At 35.3% G+C, this 19,510-nt stretch overlaps 1 protein-coding gene across 8 annotated transcripts in view; it reads right to left on the bottom strand.

Annotated features, from left to right (window-relative positions):
* The window catches only part of NRG4 (neuregulin 4), a 99,178-nt gene that overhangs the window by 34,601 nt on the left and 45,067 nt on the right, over positions 1–19,510 (bottom strand). For all 8 annotated transcript variants that reach the window (XR_001882555.1, XR_001882556.1, XM_017858015.1 and 5 more), the window contains one exon: positions 18,077–18,170. Coding sequence is in view for 6 of the 8 variants with exons in the window: in XM_017858015.1 (XP_017713504.1) it covers positions 18,077–18,170 (94 nt within the window). In the remaining 2 variants the exon portion in view is untranslated. The remainder of the gene's footprint in view (positions 1–18,076; positions 18,171–19,510) is intronic.

Raw genomic sequence — 19,510 nt, 5'->3', positions numbered from 1 at the left:
AAGCAGCATTGACGATATTTAAATGAATGAGTGTGGCTTTGTTCCTATAGATTTTTAATTGTAAACACTGAAGTTTGAATTTTATATACATTTTCTGTGTCAAAATATTTTTTAAAATATTTGCAAATGTAAAACTATTACTAACATCATACAAAAACAGGTGATGGGCAAGATTTGGCCCATAGGTCATAGTTTGCTGATCTTTGTCCAATAAATTTTCAATGATAAAATTTATCAAGACTTTTTTATAGCCCAATCTCTGTCTTGGTGAATATAATGCATACATTTAATGGAATGTATACAGTTTTGGAGGACAGGTTTTTCTATCATTATCAATTAGGTTGAGGTAGTTGACAGTGGTTCTTCATTCACTATGTCCTTAGTGAATTTTTTTTTTTTTTTTTTTTTTTTTTTATTTGGTCTTTTAAAATGGGGGGGGGGAGTTAAAACTCCCCATTGTGGGTTTTTTTTTTTCTCCCCTTACCAAATGTTTCATGATTCTAAAGCTCTGTTATTAGGTACACATATGTACCATTTATGATTGCATGTCTTCCTGATGACTCCCTCCCCTCCCTGTTTCACTCTCTCTTTCAATATACAATCTGTCTTTAGTTGGCAAGTTCAGTTAATTTACATTTAATAAAATTAATATGTTTGTATATTGATCTACCATCCCACTGTTTCTCTTTGTTCCATTTATTTTCTGAATCTGGGTTTCTCTTTTCTTCCTTTTCTTGGTTAACTATTGTTTTTAGAATTTCATTCTTATTATCTATAAACCTTTTAGCCAAGTCTGCATTATATTTTTAGTGGTTATTCTAGGGCTCACAGTACACATTCTGAACTGCACAGTCTACTTAGGGTTACTATTATATCACTTCACATACAATGCAGAAATTTTACAACTATGTTGTTTCCTTCACTTCCCTTCCCTTCAGGCCACAGTTGTCATGTGTATTGCACCTACAGTCTCTATTATCCACAAAACAATGTCACTATTTTTGGTTTAGGTACTCATATGTACTTTATCTAAGCTGAGATTTAAGAGACAGTTTTATATTTACACAAATTTTTACTATTTCCAAAGTTCTTCATTCCTTTCTGTAGACTCAAGTTTCCATTTGGTATTATTTCCCCTCAGCTTGGAGACCTTTCTTTTGCATTTCTTCTAGTATAGGCTTGCTGGTAATAAATTATCTTAGTTTTTTCTTATCTGAAAATGTCTTTATATTGCTTTCATTTTTAAACAGCCTTATTGAGATGTATTATTTACATGATATAATTCACATACTATACAATCTATCCATTTAAGGTATACAATTTAATGTTTTCAGTATATTCACAGGGTTGTGTAACCATCACCAAAATCTAATTTTAGAATGTTTTCATCTCTCCTAAAAGAAACACCACGTCCATGAGCAAGCAATTGCCATTCCCCACCCCACCACTAATCAACTTTCTGTCTATAAATTTGCCTATTCTGGACATTTAATATATAAATTAATATGTGTAATACATTTAAAATGTGTAACAGAATTACACATTTGGGGTTATTTTGCATATGTCTTCTTTGACTTAGCATAATGTTTTTATGGGTGATCTATGTTGTAATAGTATATAACAGTACTTTATTTTTATTGATAAATATTCCATTGTGTATATATGCTACATTTTATTTATACATTCATGAGTTGGACTTTTTTTTTTTTTTTTTTTTTTTTTTTTTCTTTTTTGGGTTGTGTTTTTTTTTTTTTTTTTTTTTTTTTTTTTTTACCATTTTTTAGCTATTATGGGTAATGCTTTTGTTATTGTCTTCATCCTTGAAGGATATTTTTGCAAGATACAAAGTTTTGGGTTCATAGTTTTTCCCTCTAATCACTTTAAATATTTTCTTCCACTATCTTTTGGTCTCCATGATTTCTGATAAGAAATCAGTTGCCATTCATACTGCTGTTTCTCCATATGTAATGTGTCACTTTCTCTGACTGCTTTCAAGATTTTCTTTTTACATATTTTTTCCTCCTGCCATTTGACTATGATGTGTCCAAGTTTGCTTGGTGTTTTTTGAGCTTAAATCTGAAATTTTGGCTTTCCCTAAATTTGGAAAATTGGGGGGCATCTTTTCTTTAAATATTGTTTTTTTTTCTGCTGTGTTTTCTTTTCTCCTTCTGGGTTCCCAATTACAAGTATGTCAATAATTTAACATTGTTTGACAAGCCACTGAGGATTCGTTAAAAAAAAAAAAAAATTGGGGAAAGCACAGTGGCTCACGCCTATAATCCCAGTGGGGGACAGATCACGAGGTCAGGGGTAAAAGACCAGCCTGGCCAGCATGATGAAACCTCATCTCTACTAAAAATTCAAAAATTAGCCAGGTATGGTGGTACATGCCTGTAGTCCCAGCTACAGCTACTCAGGAGGCTGAGGCAGGAGAATCACTTGAACCCAGCAGGCGGAGGTTACAGTGAGCTGAAATCGCACCACTGCACTCCAGCCTGGGTGACAGACTCCTTCTAACAAAAAAAAAAAAAAAAAAAAAAAACTGTTTTTCATAAAGATATTTTCAACAGAGCTTCAAGTACACCTATTCTTTCTTCTGTTTTCAATCCACTGTTAAGCCCACTCAGAAATTTTTTATTTCAGATGTTATGTTTTGTTCTGGAATTTCTATTTAATTATTTTCCATATTTCCTGTTTCTCTGCTGGGGTTTCTCATTTACTCACTGATAATAAGCAAATTTTCTTGAGAATAAATCCTTAAGATTTAAAATCATTGTCTGCTAATTGCAATATTTGGCTCATCTCAAGGTCTGACTCCACTGATTTTCTTTACTTGAGTATGGATCACATTTTTCTATCTTCATATGTCTAGTCATTTTGAATTCTAACCCAGACCTTATGAGTGACATGTTGTAGATTCTAGACTGTTACATTCCTATAACTTGGCTTAATTGAAACTCTCTCTCTCCTACTGTTGCAACAATTGAAATATCTGTTCACTTTTCTTAGCCTTACCTGGGCTATCTAGAGTCCTCTATGCACACAAATTCAAGGCCACCCAGATACTTGGGCATATAAAGACATAAAGAACTCAGGCTCACACTCTGTGGCTCTCTTCAGGACATTCAATTTCCAGCTTTGGTGACTGCCTGCATATTTCTATCCCATTTTACCACTATGTGTTGAATTGATGAGGGCCTGTCCTCAGGCAAAAAGCCATAAAAATGGGAAACTCACCCAGTGACATTCCCTTCTTCTGTGTCAACTACTTTTGTTTCTTCCTGCTTTTAGTCATTCTCCAATGCCTTCAAATAGTGTTTATACTTGTACAGAGTTTATTATTATTTGTAAAAAGGAGATATATGAGTATTTGATTATGAGCTACTCCTGCTGTACCCAAAGCAAGTTGTTTTAATCAGAACTTATATTGATAATGCTCAAGCATGAAAGTATCTTACAGAATTTAAAAATCTATGTGCTTTCACTAAGACTGAAGTAGAAGAATGGTATATTAGCCACAAGAATCATATTTCTGAAAGTCAGGGCCTAGAAGACACTTAAACTAAGCAACACAACAATATATTTGTAATACACTTTGTCTTAGTCTATTTGCATTGCTGTAAAGGAATATCTGAGGCTGAGTAATTTATGAAGAAAAGAGAGGCTGGGCATGGTGGCTCATGCCTGTAATCCCAGAACTTTGGGAGGCCAAGGGAGGAGGATTGCTTGAGCCCAGTCTGGACAACATAGGAAGTTCAAGTCCAGTCTGGACAACATAGGAAGACTCTACTCTCTACTCTACTCTCTACTATAAATTTAAAAATTAGAGGGCATGGTGGCACGTGCCTCTAGTAGTTCCAGCTACTCCAGAGGCTGAGGTGGGAGGATTGCTTGAACCAGAGGTGCAGAGGCTGCAGTGAGCCATGACTGCACTACTGCACTGCAGTCTGGGAGTCGTCTCACTCCAGAGTGAGACCCTGTCTCAAAAAGAAAGAGAGAGAGAGAGAGAGAGAGAGAGAGAGAGAGAGAGAGAGAGAGAGAAAAGAAAGAAAAACAAAAGAAAGAAAAGCAGTTTATCTTGGCTCATGCTTCTGCAGGCTATACAGGAAGCATGGTGCCAGCATCTGCTTCTGGTGAGCCCTCAGGAAGCATACAATCATGGCAGAAGGTGAGGGGGAGCCAGTGTATCACCTGGTGAGAGAGGGAACAAGAGAGAAAAGGGGAAGACTACAGACTCTTTTAAACAGTCAGATCTCACATGAGCTAATAGAGCAAGAACTCACTCATTACCATGAGGAGGGCACCAAGCCATTCATGAGGGGTCTACCCTCATGATACAAACACTTCCCACCAGGCCCCACCTGAAACACTGGGGATCACACTTCAACATGAGATTTGGAGAGGATACATATCCAAACTATATCACACCTCAACTATATTTAGACTGTATATTAAGTACAAGTGGGAAAGTGATGTGATGTCTAATACTTAGAGCTGAAGGAAATAAGATTATATAATGCAAATTAAATTATAAAGTCAATGAATCAGAGCAGAAGGAAGCAAAGTTCCTTTAAATAATAGAGACTAGCTGAATATGCATTAACATATCTAAAGAAGGAGCTGTCAGTCTGAGGAGTTGGTCGGCAAGGGACACTCACAGAAAGGAAAGGCACAGAGGCAAACATCAGCAGTGCCTATCTAAGCACTGTTAAGTAGACAGTGAATTGTAGCCAGAAGACCTCATGCATCACAGTTCTAAGTCACATTATCTCTCTTGTGGAAATAAATGCGTCCGACTAATTACAGATACGCTGTCAAATTATATAATTCTTGTTGTTTTCTTGTTTTCTCTATACCCATTAAAATATTCTGATTACAAACTGGGCTTCCTACACATGTCAGTCTACAGAGAAAAAGAATGCCTGACTCACATCAACTCAATTCTGTGTCAGTTATATATCATCATACATTAACAAATTGAAGTACCAGCCTGGGCAACATAACGAGGCCACATCTCAATAAATAAATAAAAATGCTTACTTTAGACACTAGCTCTGTAAGCCTAATCAACATGTATCTGCTGTGAGAGATGAGATCCCTCACAATGTACTTCATTAAACTCTTAACAGTCCACACTGAGGGGAGACCTCAGACTGTGATGATACCATGGTCACACAGTAATCCATGGGGCTATTTATTCCCTAGATATACTAACTTCATTGAGTAGTACAAATCTTTTAACTACAAGAGTTTGAAGCTCAATTATTCACATTATTAAACAAATGAGCCTTGTTTTTTAATAGAGCATATGTGTTTAGTTACAGAAGACAGTGAAATAAAGAGATACAAAAGAACACACTTTTGAAAGGTCAAGAAACTAGACAATAGTTCCTGACATAAAATCTCTTAGAGTAGCAAAGAAGAGATTCGGTTACAAAACTGGAAAAAGTGCCAAATTCCTATTTATAACCATTTATTTGTATAGCAACTAGTGACTTGCTTAGATCATTCGTCTACTAATGATAGGACTAGATCTCAATATTATATTTATTATTACTACATAGTCTTGGTAGGAATCAGATGAAATGGCTGTTTCAGAATATGAAAATAAAATTGATTGTAGATCAAACCTTGAATGTTTTCAGTGAAATGTATTATAGGAATATCATAAAGATCTATAAATATCAGTATTACACATGGCTACTTGATGGCCAGAATTAGCTCTATATTTGGAATTTTCTTCTAACACATATTGGTTGAGAAACATTGTAAGAAGGATGAGGTAGGTGTCAATGGGAGAAAAATTATTTTAATAGTATTTTTAAGGCTTTTCATTATCTTCTCCCCATCTGAGACTTTTCACACTCTAATACTTAGTAGACTAAGAGAAGTTGGAGATTTCCAGAGATCTGGTATGTTATAAATTTAATGAGAGAAAAAAATATGTAAACTAAATAAGGGCAAAAATCATTTCAGTAACATTTCTGTACAAAACTACAAATAACTTTTATGAGATAATTCATCTCCTAATTTTCTGTAATATGAGAAAAAAATTTTGGTACTAATTCAACTCCATTAATATTTAAAAATCTGTATTGCAAAGATATTCTTCATAGAATTTCATCTCATCTTCTCACCCTTCTTTGCTTGGTATTAAATACCCCCTTTGTTTTAGTGATTTAGATTTCCAAATCCTTTCCCATCTTGGTTTTTCTCAAAAATTCACTCGAGAAACATTTTTGAGTAATTTATTAAATTCTACGATATATACTAGATGTAGAAGATTCAAAGGCAAGAGAATTATTCAGTCTCAAGGGGCTTAGATTCTATTAGAGAACAACAGACACATAAACACTAAGTACAGTAGAGATATATATAAGATAGAAATATGTCTGGGTACAGTGCGGGCATATAATAGTCAACAAAGTTAATACTACCTGCCTTTAAATGCAAACGTACAAATACTGGTGACTTCATACAATGACAGTTTAATCCTTGCTCACATTACAGTCTAATGCCCAATGCCACTCAGGCAGCCCTTCTCCATCTCTTGGCCCTGATACCTGGAGAACATGGCCTCCAAGGTCACTAAGGCAGGAAAAGTGAGAGGTGGAGTTTTGCAGGAGTTGATTTTTCAGGGCCAGACTTGTGACTGGCTTGCATCCCTTTTGTCCATACTCTACCATCCAGAACCCAATCACATAGAACCAGTCTAACTGTAAGTGAGGCTGGCAAATGCAGAGGACCACATAGTTATTGGACACTAACAGCCTCTGCCACAGGGCTGAATGGCTAATTCTACCCAGAAAAGCTTCATAAAGGATACAAAGCTTGACTTGGGTTTCACATCACTCTGCTTTATCAAATTTTATCCTACATAATGAGAAACCCAAGAGAATTAACAGAAAAATTATTATAATGATAACAGAAGTCAACAAAGTAGTGGCGCATTCATTCACTCAATAGACAATTACTGAAAACTGACTCTATGCCTGTTCTAGATGCATGGAAAATCTCAGTGAACAAAAAATAAAAATTTCTTTCCCTGTGGGACTTATATTCTAGATTGGGGAGATAGAATGTAAAGTGAATTATATAGTATGTTGGTAGATGGTAAGAAAGGAAGAGAGGAGAAGAATGGGTTTTACTTTTTAAAAAGTGGTCTAGAAGGCATCATTGAAAGATTGACAGTGAAGACTAAAAGGATGAAGGGGAGTTAGCCATGAGGATATTGGGGGAGAAAGCATTCAACACAGGACAGAAAGGCCAGGCCAGCACCTTAAGTTTGGGACTTTCCTGGCATCAGGGAACAGCAAAGAGGCTAATTTGGCTGCAGTAGATTGAGCATTTGGATGGTTGCAGGATATGAGGTGAGAACAATAATAGGGGCCATATCATTAAGGTTTTATAGCCACTGCCTTTTATCTGAGTGAGACAGAGAGTCACTGAAGGGTTTTCAGCATAGAAATAACTTATTTATTAAATTTATATATGGAAACAGATTTACCCCAGTAACAAAAAATGATATATATGGGAAAAAATTCGGAAATGTGCAAAAAATATATAATGTTAAAAACACTCTTGAAGTACAGAAAAGGATTTGAACTAATGGGAAGACATATCAATCCTGGGTAAGAAGATTCAGCATCATAAATAAATAAACTTTCCTAAAGGGAATTTATCAACTTAATTTTAAAAATTCATATTCTTCTGGACTGATTCTAAAGTTCATATGGAAAAATGAAAAAGCAAGGACAGCCAAGGTGCAAGGGGAGGGATACAAAAACTAGACTTACCATATATTAAACTCACTGTAAACATTCAACAATTAGAAGAGATTGCTACTGGCATAAGAATAAATGGACACACCAAAGGAAAAAGAAGTCCAGTAAGAATTAATACACATAGAGTTTCATATATAACAAAGTTGGCATCTCAAATCAGTAGGGGAATTCATTCATTCATTTAATAAATATTTATTGAGTACTTACTATGTTTCAGGTACTGTTCTAGCAGTAAACATATAGATAAAAACTTCTGCCCTCACAGGGCTGACATTGTAATAGGAATTATGATATATAAACTGATAACGTAGGGAAAACTGGGTAGGTGCTGTGCATCCCCTCTAAAAAATTCATGGTGAAACATAATCTCCACTGTGCTGGCATAAGGAGTTGGGGCTTTCTTCACCATCATGAATGGACTAGTTCCTTATAAAAAGGCTAAAGGAAACTAGCTTAGGCCTTTTTATGCTCTTCTACTCTTCTGCCATGTGAGGACACAGTGTTTGGCCCTTTTCGCTCTTCTGCCCTCTGCCATGTGAGGACACAGCATTTGCCCCTTCTGCTATGTGAGCTTGCAACAAAAAGGCCCTCACCAGACACCAAAAGCTGGTGCCTTCATCTTTGACTTACTAGCCTTCAAAACTGTGAGAAATAAATTTCTACTGTCTATAAATTATCCAGTCTCAAGTATTGTTACAGCAGCAGAAACAGACTAAGACAGTAGCCATATTAAAAAAAAATAAATCTGGATCTATATCTTAAACCATATACATAATCCAAATAGAGACTGGGCATAGTGGCTTATGCCTATAATCCCAGGACTTTGGGAGGCCGAGATGGGAGGATCATTTGAGATCAGAAGCTCAAGACCAGTATGGGTAACATAGTAAGACCTTGTCTCTACTAAAAATAAATAAAATTAGCTGGGCACAGTGGCACACATTTGTAGTCCCAGCTACTCAGGAGGCCAGCCTGGAGTGCAATGGCATGATCTTGGCTCACTGCAACCTCTGCCTCCCGGATTCAAAAGATTCTCCCACCTAAGTCTCCCAAGTAGCTGGGATTACAGGCACCTGCCACCACGCCTGTCTAATTTTTGTGTTTTCAGTAGAAATGGGGTTTCACCATGTTGGCCAGGTTGGTCTGGAACTCCTGACCTCAGGTGATCCACCCACCTCGGCCTCCTAAAGTGTTGGGATTACAGGCATGAGCCACCGCACCTGGCCAGAAAGTCTTTTAAAAGTATGACTCAAACTAGAAGAGCTTTTAAAAAAAATTGATAGATTTGACTGCAGTAAAACCAAAAAACAACTGCATGGAAAACTAAACACCGTAAGCTAGGTAAAAGGAAAAATAAGCTATAAATAATTATCTATAATTAATATTATAGACAAAAGGTTAATCTTCCTAATATAAAAACAATATGCAAACAAATACATTATCAAAAGATTTTAATTAATATTTAAACAACTGAACTACGCCCAGTTTTCCTCATCACTAGGAAAATAAAAATTAACACTGAGATACTATGTTTTCATCTATCAGATTTGAAAAACTCCAGAAGTTTGACAAATCTGTTGCAAGGTTATAGAAAAACAGGTACCCAAATATATTGGTGAGAATTCAAAATAGCACAATCCCTATGGACAGCAATTTGGCAACATATATTCAAGTTACAAATGCATTTATCTTTAACCCAGGAATCTCACTTCCAGGACTTTATTTTACTGATATATAATTATATAATTTCATACATGTGCAGATTTATGTGCAATGTAAAAAATGAGCTGGGCACAGTGGTACACATCATGTGTACTGCTACATTTTGTGTGCAACATTCATCAATAGAGGCTTGGTTAAATACATGATGGTATATTCACACAAACAGAATACCTTCTAGTTGTAAAAAAGAATTGGGAAGCCATATATTAAAATGAGTAGATATCCAGGATATATTGTTAAGAAAAAAGAACTACAGGATAGTACATATAGCAACACTTCCCGACAGAAATCAAGTGTCTAGTTTTAAATTTTTCTTAATTATTTTTATCTTTTTTAGAGACAGGGTTTTGCTCTATTGCCCAGGCTGGTGTACAGTGGCATGATCATGTTCACTGCAGCACTGAACTCCTGGGCTCAAGCGATCCTCCCACCTTAGCCTCCTGAGTGTGTGCTGATAGGGACTGTCGGCACACACCACCACACCTGGTATTTTTGTTTTGTTTTGTTTGGTAAAGATGAGGTCCCACTATGTTGTCCAGGCTGGTCTCAAACTCCTGGCCTCAAGCATTCCTCCTGCCTTGGCCTCCCAAAATGCTGGGACTACAGGTATGAGCCACCATGCCTGGCCCCAATTTTTGCAGCCACATTAAAAAAAACCAAAAGGGTGAAATTATTTTTAGTAATATGTTTTTACTTCAATATATCCAAAATATTATCATTTCAACATGTAATCAATATAAAAGTTACTGAGATAGTTCACACTTTTTTTCATATTAAGTTTTCAAAATTTAAGGATTATTTGATGCTCATTGCACATCTCCATTCAGTGCTCAGTCACACTAGCCACATTTCAAGTGCTCAGTAGCCACACATGGCTCCTGGCTACTATATGGAACCACACAAGTATACAATGTTTGTTCTTTGCTTCATTTGACAAATACTTATTGAATGACTTATATATTAAGAACTATTCTACTAAGAATGGGAGGTTAAAATATGCATTTGTATTTCCTCGAATTTGCAAAAAGAAGCACTGGAAGTTTAGATAAGGGCTTACTGCTTTCTTATAGTACACAGGGAGGAAAAATGTTAAGAGACAGAAATGAGAGAAATATACAACAATATATCTTTTGGTTTTGATCTTTGAAAAATGTGAACATATTATCCATTTAAAACTTGCCATAGGAGGGGCCTATAACAAACATATAACAAGTATCCTCCTCCCAGCTAGATTTTTGTCAGATTTTGAACCTGTATGGAACAAGGGGCTACAAAGCTTAGCTCAAAAGCTCCAAAGTGCCTAACTTGAAAGTGGAGAAAACAAAGACTTAGCCACTCAATCAAAAGCTGGGTTGGGCCAGAAAGGATAAATGAAATCTCCCAGATGAAAAAACGAGCAAAGAACAGACAAAATAAACAGAAAACAAGAAGAGAATAAAGTTAAACCCAGCTATTTCTAAAACTGTGTGAAATGCAAGTGGGCTGATCACTAAACATATGTGACAGCACAACAATAGTACAAAGGGAAAAAAGTGATTAAGGATTTAAACTGTTAGAAGATACTTGCATTTGTTCAGGAAGAATGAAAGTACTAATTGAGGGTAGACTATAATAAATTAAGAATGTATATTGTAATATCTAGGATAATTACTCAAAGAGTAATGTGTATAACAAGAGATAATGAAGAAAATAAAGTGGGAACTTAAAAAATGATTAGCCAATAAAAGGGCAGAAAAGAAGGAATGCTAGAGGAAAATGCTGGTCAACAAGCAAATGGGACAATGAGAAAACAGCAGCAAGATGGTAGACTTAAACCTAGCCATATCAGTAAGTTCATTAAATGCGGATGGACTACATTGACTAAATCATACAATTAAGAGATAGAGACAATCAGATTTAATTTTTTAAAGACCTGTCTATATGTTTGTTAAATACATACTTTAAATATAAAGATACAGATAGGTTAAAAAAGGATAGAAAGAGATATACTGTGTAAAACAGCAACAAATAGAAAGCTATACTAATAGCAGAGAGGTAGACATTACAGCAAGAAGTAATACTAAAGATAAAGCAGAACATTGTGTAATGATAAAAGGGTCAATTAAACAAGAGCACATCAGAAGTCTAAACTTATATACATGTAATAATTAACAGAGCTTCAAAAAATATAAAGCAAAACTGGGGAAAGGAGAAGCAGGCAATCTACCATCATACTTGAAGATGTTAACATACATATCTCAGTAAGTGAGAGAATAATCAGGCAAAATATCAGTCTGGAAAGAGAATGTTTGGATAACATTATTTACCAATGTGACTTAATTGAAATTTATAGAATGCTACACCAATGAATTGCTCCTTTTCAAATATGCCTAGGACATCAACCAAAATAGATTCCATGAAGGGTCATAAAGTAAGTCTCAATAAATTTCAAAGGAACAAAATTGTAAAGAGTATATTCTCTGACTAAAATGGAATTAAACTTGAAACCAATAATAAAATATAACCAGAAAATCCACAAATGCTGAAAATTGAACAATACACTTTCATAGAATTAACAGATCAAAAAAACTTTCAAAGGATATTAGTAAACATTTGAATTAAACAAAATGAAAATATGACACATCAAAAATTGTGAGCTGCTATTAAATTAATTCTCAGAGGAAAATTTATAATTTTAAAACATTATGTTAAAATAGATGAACATAAGATAATGACAACTGTTGAGTCGTCTAACAGAAAGAAAAAAGATTAAAGAAAAGTGAACAGAGCCTAAGGGTCCCATGGGACAACATCAAATGGACCAAGATACCTATTGTCAGAATTCCAAAAAGAGAAAAAAGAAAGGGAAAGAAAGAATATTTAAAGAAATAATTGTTTAAAACTTCCCAAATTTGATGAAAGACAATATAAATATCCAAAAAGGTTAATGAAATCCAAGTAAGATGAACTCAGAGAGACCCATAATGAGACACGCTACAATCAAACTTTTAAAAGCCAAAGAGAGAATCCTGAAAGCAGCAAGAAAAGTGACTCCTCACACAGAAGGCATCCTCATCGAGATTATCAACAGACTTCCCTGATCAAAACTATGCAAGCCAGAAGATAGTAGGCTGATAAATTCAAATGGCTAAATAAACAAACAAAAACAACTGGAACCAAGAATCCTATATTCAACAAGCAATCCTTCAAAACTAAGAGTTTTTAAGGCATTCTGAGATAAAAGCTGACAAAATTCATTATCACTTGACCTGTTCTGCAAGAAAAACTCAGGGAGTCCTAGATGGTGAAATTAAGATATCCATAAAGATAAATACATGAACAATTTTAAAAGCTAGTATTATCATAAAAGTTTGTAACCCCATTTTATCTTCTACATAATTTAAGAGATTAATGTATTGAGTTGAATCTTAGTTTACGTTTTGTAGCCACAATATACAAAAATATAATTTTGTGACAGTAAATGAAAGAAGTGAGGACAGAGCTATAAAGAAGCAGTTCTTATATGTGATTTAAGTTAAGCTGGTATAAATTCAAATTAGTGTTATAACTTTAAAAAGTTAAATTTAATCCCCATGGTAAACACAAAGAAAATAGTTATAGAATATACACAAAAGGAAATGAAAAAGAAATTTAAACATTTTACTAGAGGCTGGGTGCAGTGGCTCACACCTGTAATCCCAGCACTTTGGGGTGCTGAGGCAGGCAAATCACCTGAGGTCAGGAGTTTGAGAACAGCCTGACCAACATGGAGAAATACTGTCTCTACTAAAAATACAAAATTAGCCAGGCATGGTGGCCATGCCTGTAATCCCAGCTACTCGGGAGGCTGAGGCAGGAGAATCATCGCTTGAATCCGGGAGGCAGAGGTTGCGGTGAGCCAAGATAGCGTCATTGCACTCCAGCCTGGGCAACAAGACCAAAACTCCGTCTCAAGAAAAAAAAAGAAAAGAAAAGAAAAAAAAGTTTTACTGCGAATAAATCAATTAAACACAAAAGACAGTAATACAGAAAATGAGAAACAAAAAAGTGATAAGGCATATAGAAAATAAATCACAAAATTACAAAAGCCCCTTCTTATCAGTAATTACTTTAAATGTAAATAGATTAAATTATCAATGAAAGACAGAGATTAGAAAAATGGACGAAAACACATGATGCAACTATATGCTGACTAGAAGCATTTTAGATCTTAAGGCACAAATACAGTTGACCTTTGAATGACATAGGGGTTGGGGCATCAACCCCCATGCAGTCAAAAATCCACATATAAATCCACATATCCCTCAAAACTTAACTACTAATAGCCTTCTGTTGACTGGAAGCCTTACTAATAACATAAACAGTTGATTAATGCATATTTTATATGTTATATGTATTACATACTATAGTCTTACAATAAAGCAAGCTAGAGAAAAGAAAATGTTATTAAGAAACTCGTAACGGGGCTGGATGAAGTGGCTCATGCCTGTAATCCCAGCACCTTGGGAAGCTGAGGTGGGAGGATCACTTAAGGCCGGGAGTTTGATGCTAGGAGTTTGAGAACAGCCTAGTCAACAGAGCAAAACCCCATCCTCTACAAAAAATAAATTACCAAGTGCAGTGACGTGTGCCTGTAGTCCCTGCTTCTTGGGAGGCTGAGGCAGGAAGGTCACTTGAGCTCAGGAGTTTGAGGTTGCTGTGAACTATGATCAAGCCACTGCACTTCGGCCTGGGCAACAGAGCAAGACCCTGTCTCTTAAAAAAAAAAAAAAAAAAAAAGGGCCAGTCGCAGTGGTTCACACCTGTAATCTCAGCACTTTGGGAAGCCAAGGTGGGTGGATCACCTGAGGTCAGGAGTTTGAGACTAGCCTGGCTAAAAGGTGAAACCCCGCCTCTACTAAAAACACAAAATTTAGCTGGGTGTGGTGGCACACACCTATAATCTCAGTTACTCAGGAGGCTGAGAGGCAGGAGAATCGCTTGAACCTGGGAGGCGGAGGTTACATCGCACTACTGCACTCCAGCCAGTGAGACTCCATCTCAAAACAAAACAAAACAAAACAAAACATGAAAGAAAAGAAAATTGTAAGGAAGAGAAAATATACCTCTTACTATTCATTAAGTGGAAGTAGATCATCATAAAGGTCTTCATCCTTTTCATTTTCATTTTCATGTGGAGTAGACTGAGGAGGAGGAGAAAGAGGAGGGGTTGGCAGGCAACATAACACAAAGTATATCTAATGTAAATAGTGAATGGTTCTAGTTAGAACGCAGACCAAGGAAGAAATGGCCACAAAGGTAGTTTGAGGGCCAAATGGTAGAAGGCTGAAAGAGCTAGGCTAAAAAGTGAGTTATTACTTCATGAGTGGTAGATGGGTAGGTGTGAGGGCTGTCACTGAAGGGTTTTTTTGTTTTAGCTGGACAGATGATGATAATTAGGCTCTGGGAAAATTGGTTAGGAACTATTTCTATAGACAAAGCAAGGAGTTAAGAAACTCTGAGCTAGTATAATAATAGTAAGAACAGAAAGGACTAGAGAGATGAGAGATATAGCAAAGGTAGAAATATGATTTGACAACTGGACAAGAGGGCAATGACAGAGTCAAATATAAGTCTGGGGTTTCTCAGTGACAAGATGGTTGAGATGTCATAATAGAAACAGGAAATGCAGAGAACAATATGAAGTGGGATGGAAAATGAGTTTATCACTCTTAGCTATTGCTATTACAGCCTATAGGGCTACATTAGAAATGTGCTCCTAAGATAATTGGAAAGCAGTTATTTTTATAAAATATGAATTAAAATATATCTGCCATTCAATGTCACTGAACCTTCAGTCACTATATTTTTTTCCTTTTGTCTCAGCTGTCCTTTTGTTCCCTACCCCGCTCCCCTACTTCACTTCCTTCCAGGGTGTTTAGCAACTCCAGAATACACCATTCACGTTACAAAGAGGGTGCCAAGACACAGAATCTCCTGCTGTTGTGCAATGTGGTGACCTTGCTTCATTCTCTATCCATCATGAACCCATGTGGCATGGTTTCAACTACTCCCTAATTACTATTCTTACATTCTGATATTAGGAAGAAACTATATACATTTTTACACCCGCTGTGGGTTGCCAGCAAACTTGTTCATTCTCTATCATGGTAACTTTTTGAAAATACACTAAAAATGTATCTATCCAAGGTACAAAAGCAGGATGACAACCTAGGTTTCTTTCCATTTTAACGAATCTCCAAATTCCAGCATTCTTAGTTCTGTCAACTTATTCAGTGAGGTATAACAGATAGCTAGTATACAGATAGACATTAAGTGCATAGCTTGATGGACCAAGCACTCTGCCCACAATGCCATTAAATCAGATATAAATATAAAAGCATAGGAAAATACCCTATAGGTTACAGAAGAAATCATAATGAAAAAATGTTTAAACCTAAAACTGAACAACAAACTATAAAATTTTTAGGGTAAAACAGAAATGTATTTGAAAATTTTTAACATTAAATACTGCCTATTAGAAAATAAGGCTAAAGGTCATTGAGCCAAAGAACAAAGTTAAGGAATCATGCTACCTGATTTTGCTCATTATAAAGCTACGTTTATCAAGACTTGTATTGGTGAAAAGACAGGACACATAGATCAACAGAAAAGAATAGTCCAGAAATAGACCTGCACATAAATGATCAAGTGATTTTTGACAAAGGGGCAAAGACAATCCAATGGAGAAAGAATGATCTTTATATCCATGTAGCCATCATCAAGATCAAGACACAAAATACTAGTATTTAAAAATTATTAAGTGCACTTCTTCTTTTTTTTTTTTTTGAGACAGAGTCTCGCTCTGTCGCCCAGCCTGGAGTGTAGTGGTGCGGTCTTGGCTCACTGCAAGCTCTGCCTCCTGGGTTCACGCCATTCTCCTGCCTCAGCCTCCTGAGTAGCTGGGACTACAGGCGTGTGCCACTATGCCTGGCTAATTTTTTGTACTTTTAATAGAGATGGGGTTTCACCGTGTTAGACAGGATGGTCTCGATCTCTTGACCTTGTGATCCACCTGCCTCGGCCTCCCAAAGTGCTGGGGTTACAGGTGTGAGCCACCATGCCTGATCTAAATGCACTTCTTCTGATAAGCATTCTTGTTTTATTTTATACATGCTACATGCCATATCACCTTAGAAAGAATCCAGAATGAACATATTATAAAGTTAAGTGAAACTTGGGAGTTGTATTCAAAGGCGACATCTTTCTTCTTCCCAGCTATATGACCTTTGGCATGTCACTTAATTTCTCATTTTCTCCTTTTTTTTTTTTTTTTTTTTGCATTATTTTCTAAGGTCTCCCCTGCCTCCTTTCTCTAAGATGTTTGTGAGAATTAAGTGTTGAGCAGAGTCAGCAACAAAATTTGAGGGGGGACTATCTTTGGAAATGTTCTATATCTAGATGTGATAGTGGTGGTGATTTCACAGGTACAAACATTTGTCAAAATTAATCCATTGCGCACTGTAAATGAATGCAGTTCATTATACATAAATTATATCTCAGAAAACAGATTAAAAAACCAAAAGAGTATACTCCTGAGGCACATCATGAGTGTTAAGTAATTGTTAATTTGTTCCTCCATTCTCTTCCCTTTACATATTCACTAGAGAAGAAAAATATCGGGGCACTATTCCCCATGTGAAAAGCCCTAAAATCTTCTTGAGATAGTTGTGAGGTTATTTCTTTTTGTCTCCTGTCCTCCATACTACATCCCAGTATCTTCAACTTTTCCTATGAATTTTACTTTTCTGTCCTTTTATGTACAGTAAGATCTTAAATCTAGATTCTATACTTCTCAGTTTGGTTAAAGAACAAAAAACAATAATTCACATGTGTTACAAAATATCTTTAGATCTTAAGTGTAAGCTCCACAGTATACGGCAGTATTATGATATTAACTCATATACTAAAAAGAGGTTTATTATATACACTTAAATCCTATTCAACCAATTCATAGGAATCAGCCTACAGAAGTACTATTTTGAAGTTTTTTATAGGTCACTGGCTATATCTGTACTCCCACAGTGAATTATATTATTTTAAAACAATAGTGGCTAAGATACCATTCTTTTTTATTTGCTACCACTATTAGAAAACAATGCTTCTTCTGTTTTTTAACATATAAAGTGTAAGTTTTGGTGCCAACTCTGTTATCGTGTGCTTATGTATTAAAAACTCAAAATAAAATATCTCATATTAGGTTTTTTTGATTAGCAAATTCCCTAGCTATTTTGCCAGGAATATTAAACATAGACTGCCTTTCTTAAATTGCTAAAATCAAAGAATTCACTAAAAGGGATTATTTTTTAAAATATGTCTAGGCTAGGAACTACCATTACCAATTTTCAAAATAAACACCTTGATTAGTGAGATTTTATTGTGCTATTTGTTTTGTTTTGTTTTAAAAGGATAATTTTCCCTACATAAATATGAAGAATATGGCTCATACCTTTTCATCTTACACTTTTTGTTTACTTTTTATCACTTCTCAAAGAAGTTAGTACACAATAAAAAAATAAAGTTAACATCTTCCCCTAGTCCATTTAACTCACCTACAAAATGGGCTGGGAATAGTAGGTATCATATAACAAAGCCCCCCATTCAGGCAAAATGACTTGTGACTGGGACCACAGGGCTCTTCGTGATCTAAAACACATACATATATAAAATAGAGAAAAGCAAATTAAAGTTTTCCTAATGCAACAAGGAATAGGAATAACTATCTTAAACTGAAGTCGCAATTCTGAAAATCAGAATGAATAATTTTTTTTTCTCAAAACGAAAGACTTAATTCTATTCCTTACTTGACAGACTGGGACTTCTATGTCTTTGAGAGAAAAATTATGTCCTAAAGATATGGCCATTAACTAAATGGGTTTAGACACTAAATAACAGAAATAAGGAATACCTATATTAGTTAGATTAAAAGGAGGTGATTAGGATCTTAGAACAAACAGGGCCTTTCTCACTTACTACAGAGATTTGGCAGTATTACCTAGAGTTTCCCTGTCCCAAGAATTTATTTAGATTCTTGTTTTTCCTATTAGGTCTCAAATACATTAATATCAGAAATTACGTCTGGTAAAGGATTTAGATAATTAACTTTTTATTTCCAAAGTTAACTTTAAATGTTCCTATATGACAATCTAAATGTCAGAAACCAAAAATAATCTTATAAGGTGTTGATTTGCAAGGTGATTTTAGGTAATAGCTACTAACTATAAAGACATATCTAAAGTTACAAAGAAAAATTAAAAAGCTAAGTCACAGCTTGATATACAGCCAAATCTTTTAGAATATTAAGAAGATAAACCTGTACTTCTCTCTTGCCTCTTGTCTCTCTTTCCTCTTTCTTTAGCCTCATCTTCTTTCTTTATCTTTGACCTTTCCTTTATCTGTCTTTATCCCTCTGCCTTCCCTTTCTCCCTTGGTACCTCTCCTTCCTTCCAGCCTCACCCCCAAGACCTTTTACAAAAAATCCCTGGCCACCAAAGCCATTGTATAGAAAAAATTAGAATAACAGAAGGATTCATTGAGTCATTATACTAGTAATTTATGAAGAGAAAATTGGTGAATATTTTATCTTTCAGCCTTAAAGGGGAAATTATATTGCTTTAAAATTGTACATTGTTAGTTCTTGTTTCTGTCTAGGAAATGACCCAGAATCATCTAACAGGAATAAGAAAATGGCATTACTCCCATTGGGACTCCAATTTGACATCAAAATTAGTATATTAATTTAAAAAATTATCTAGCATTTATGTGCCACTAAGATATCAATGCTTGCTAAGATATAATTGGTATGAGTCAGATATCTCCACAATCAGATTTTCAAATTTTAAAACTTTTGTTTTACTTTAGAATTGAGAAAATCCTGTTTCAGCATCACATTATAGCCCAAAGAGTATAAAAATGAAAAGAGGAAATCAGAACTACGGAGAACTGGTGAAAAAGAAAGTAAAATCAACCAAAATTAATTCTTTGAG

This window comes from Rhinopithecus bieti, unplaced genomic scaffold (genome assembly GCF_001698545.2).
Source record: "Rhinopithecus bieti isolate Rb0 unplaced genomic scaffold, ASM169854v2 scaffold_47256, whole genome shotgun sequence".
In the NCBI taxonomy this organism is placed as follows: Eukaryota; Metazoa; Chordata; class Mammalia; order Primates; family Cercopithecidae; genus Rhinopithecus; species Rhinopithecus bieti.
This window is presented reverse-complemented; position numbering and strand designations above follow the sequence as displayed.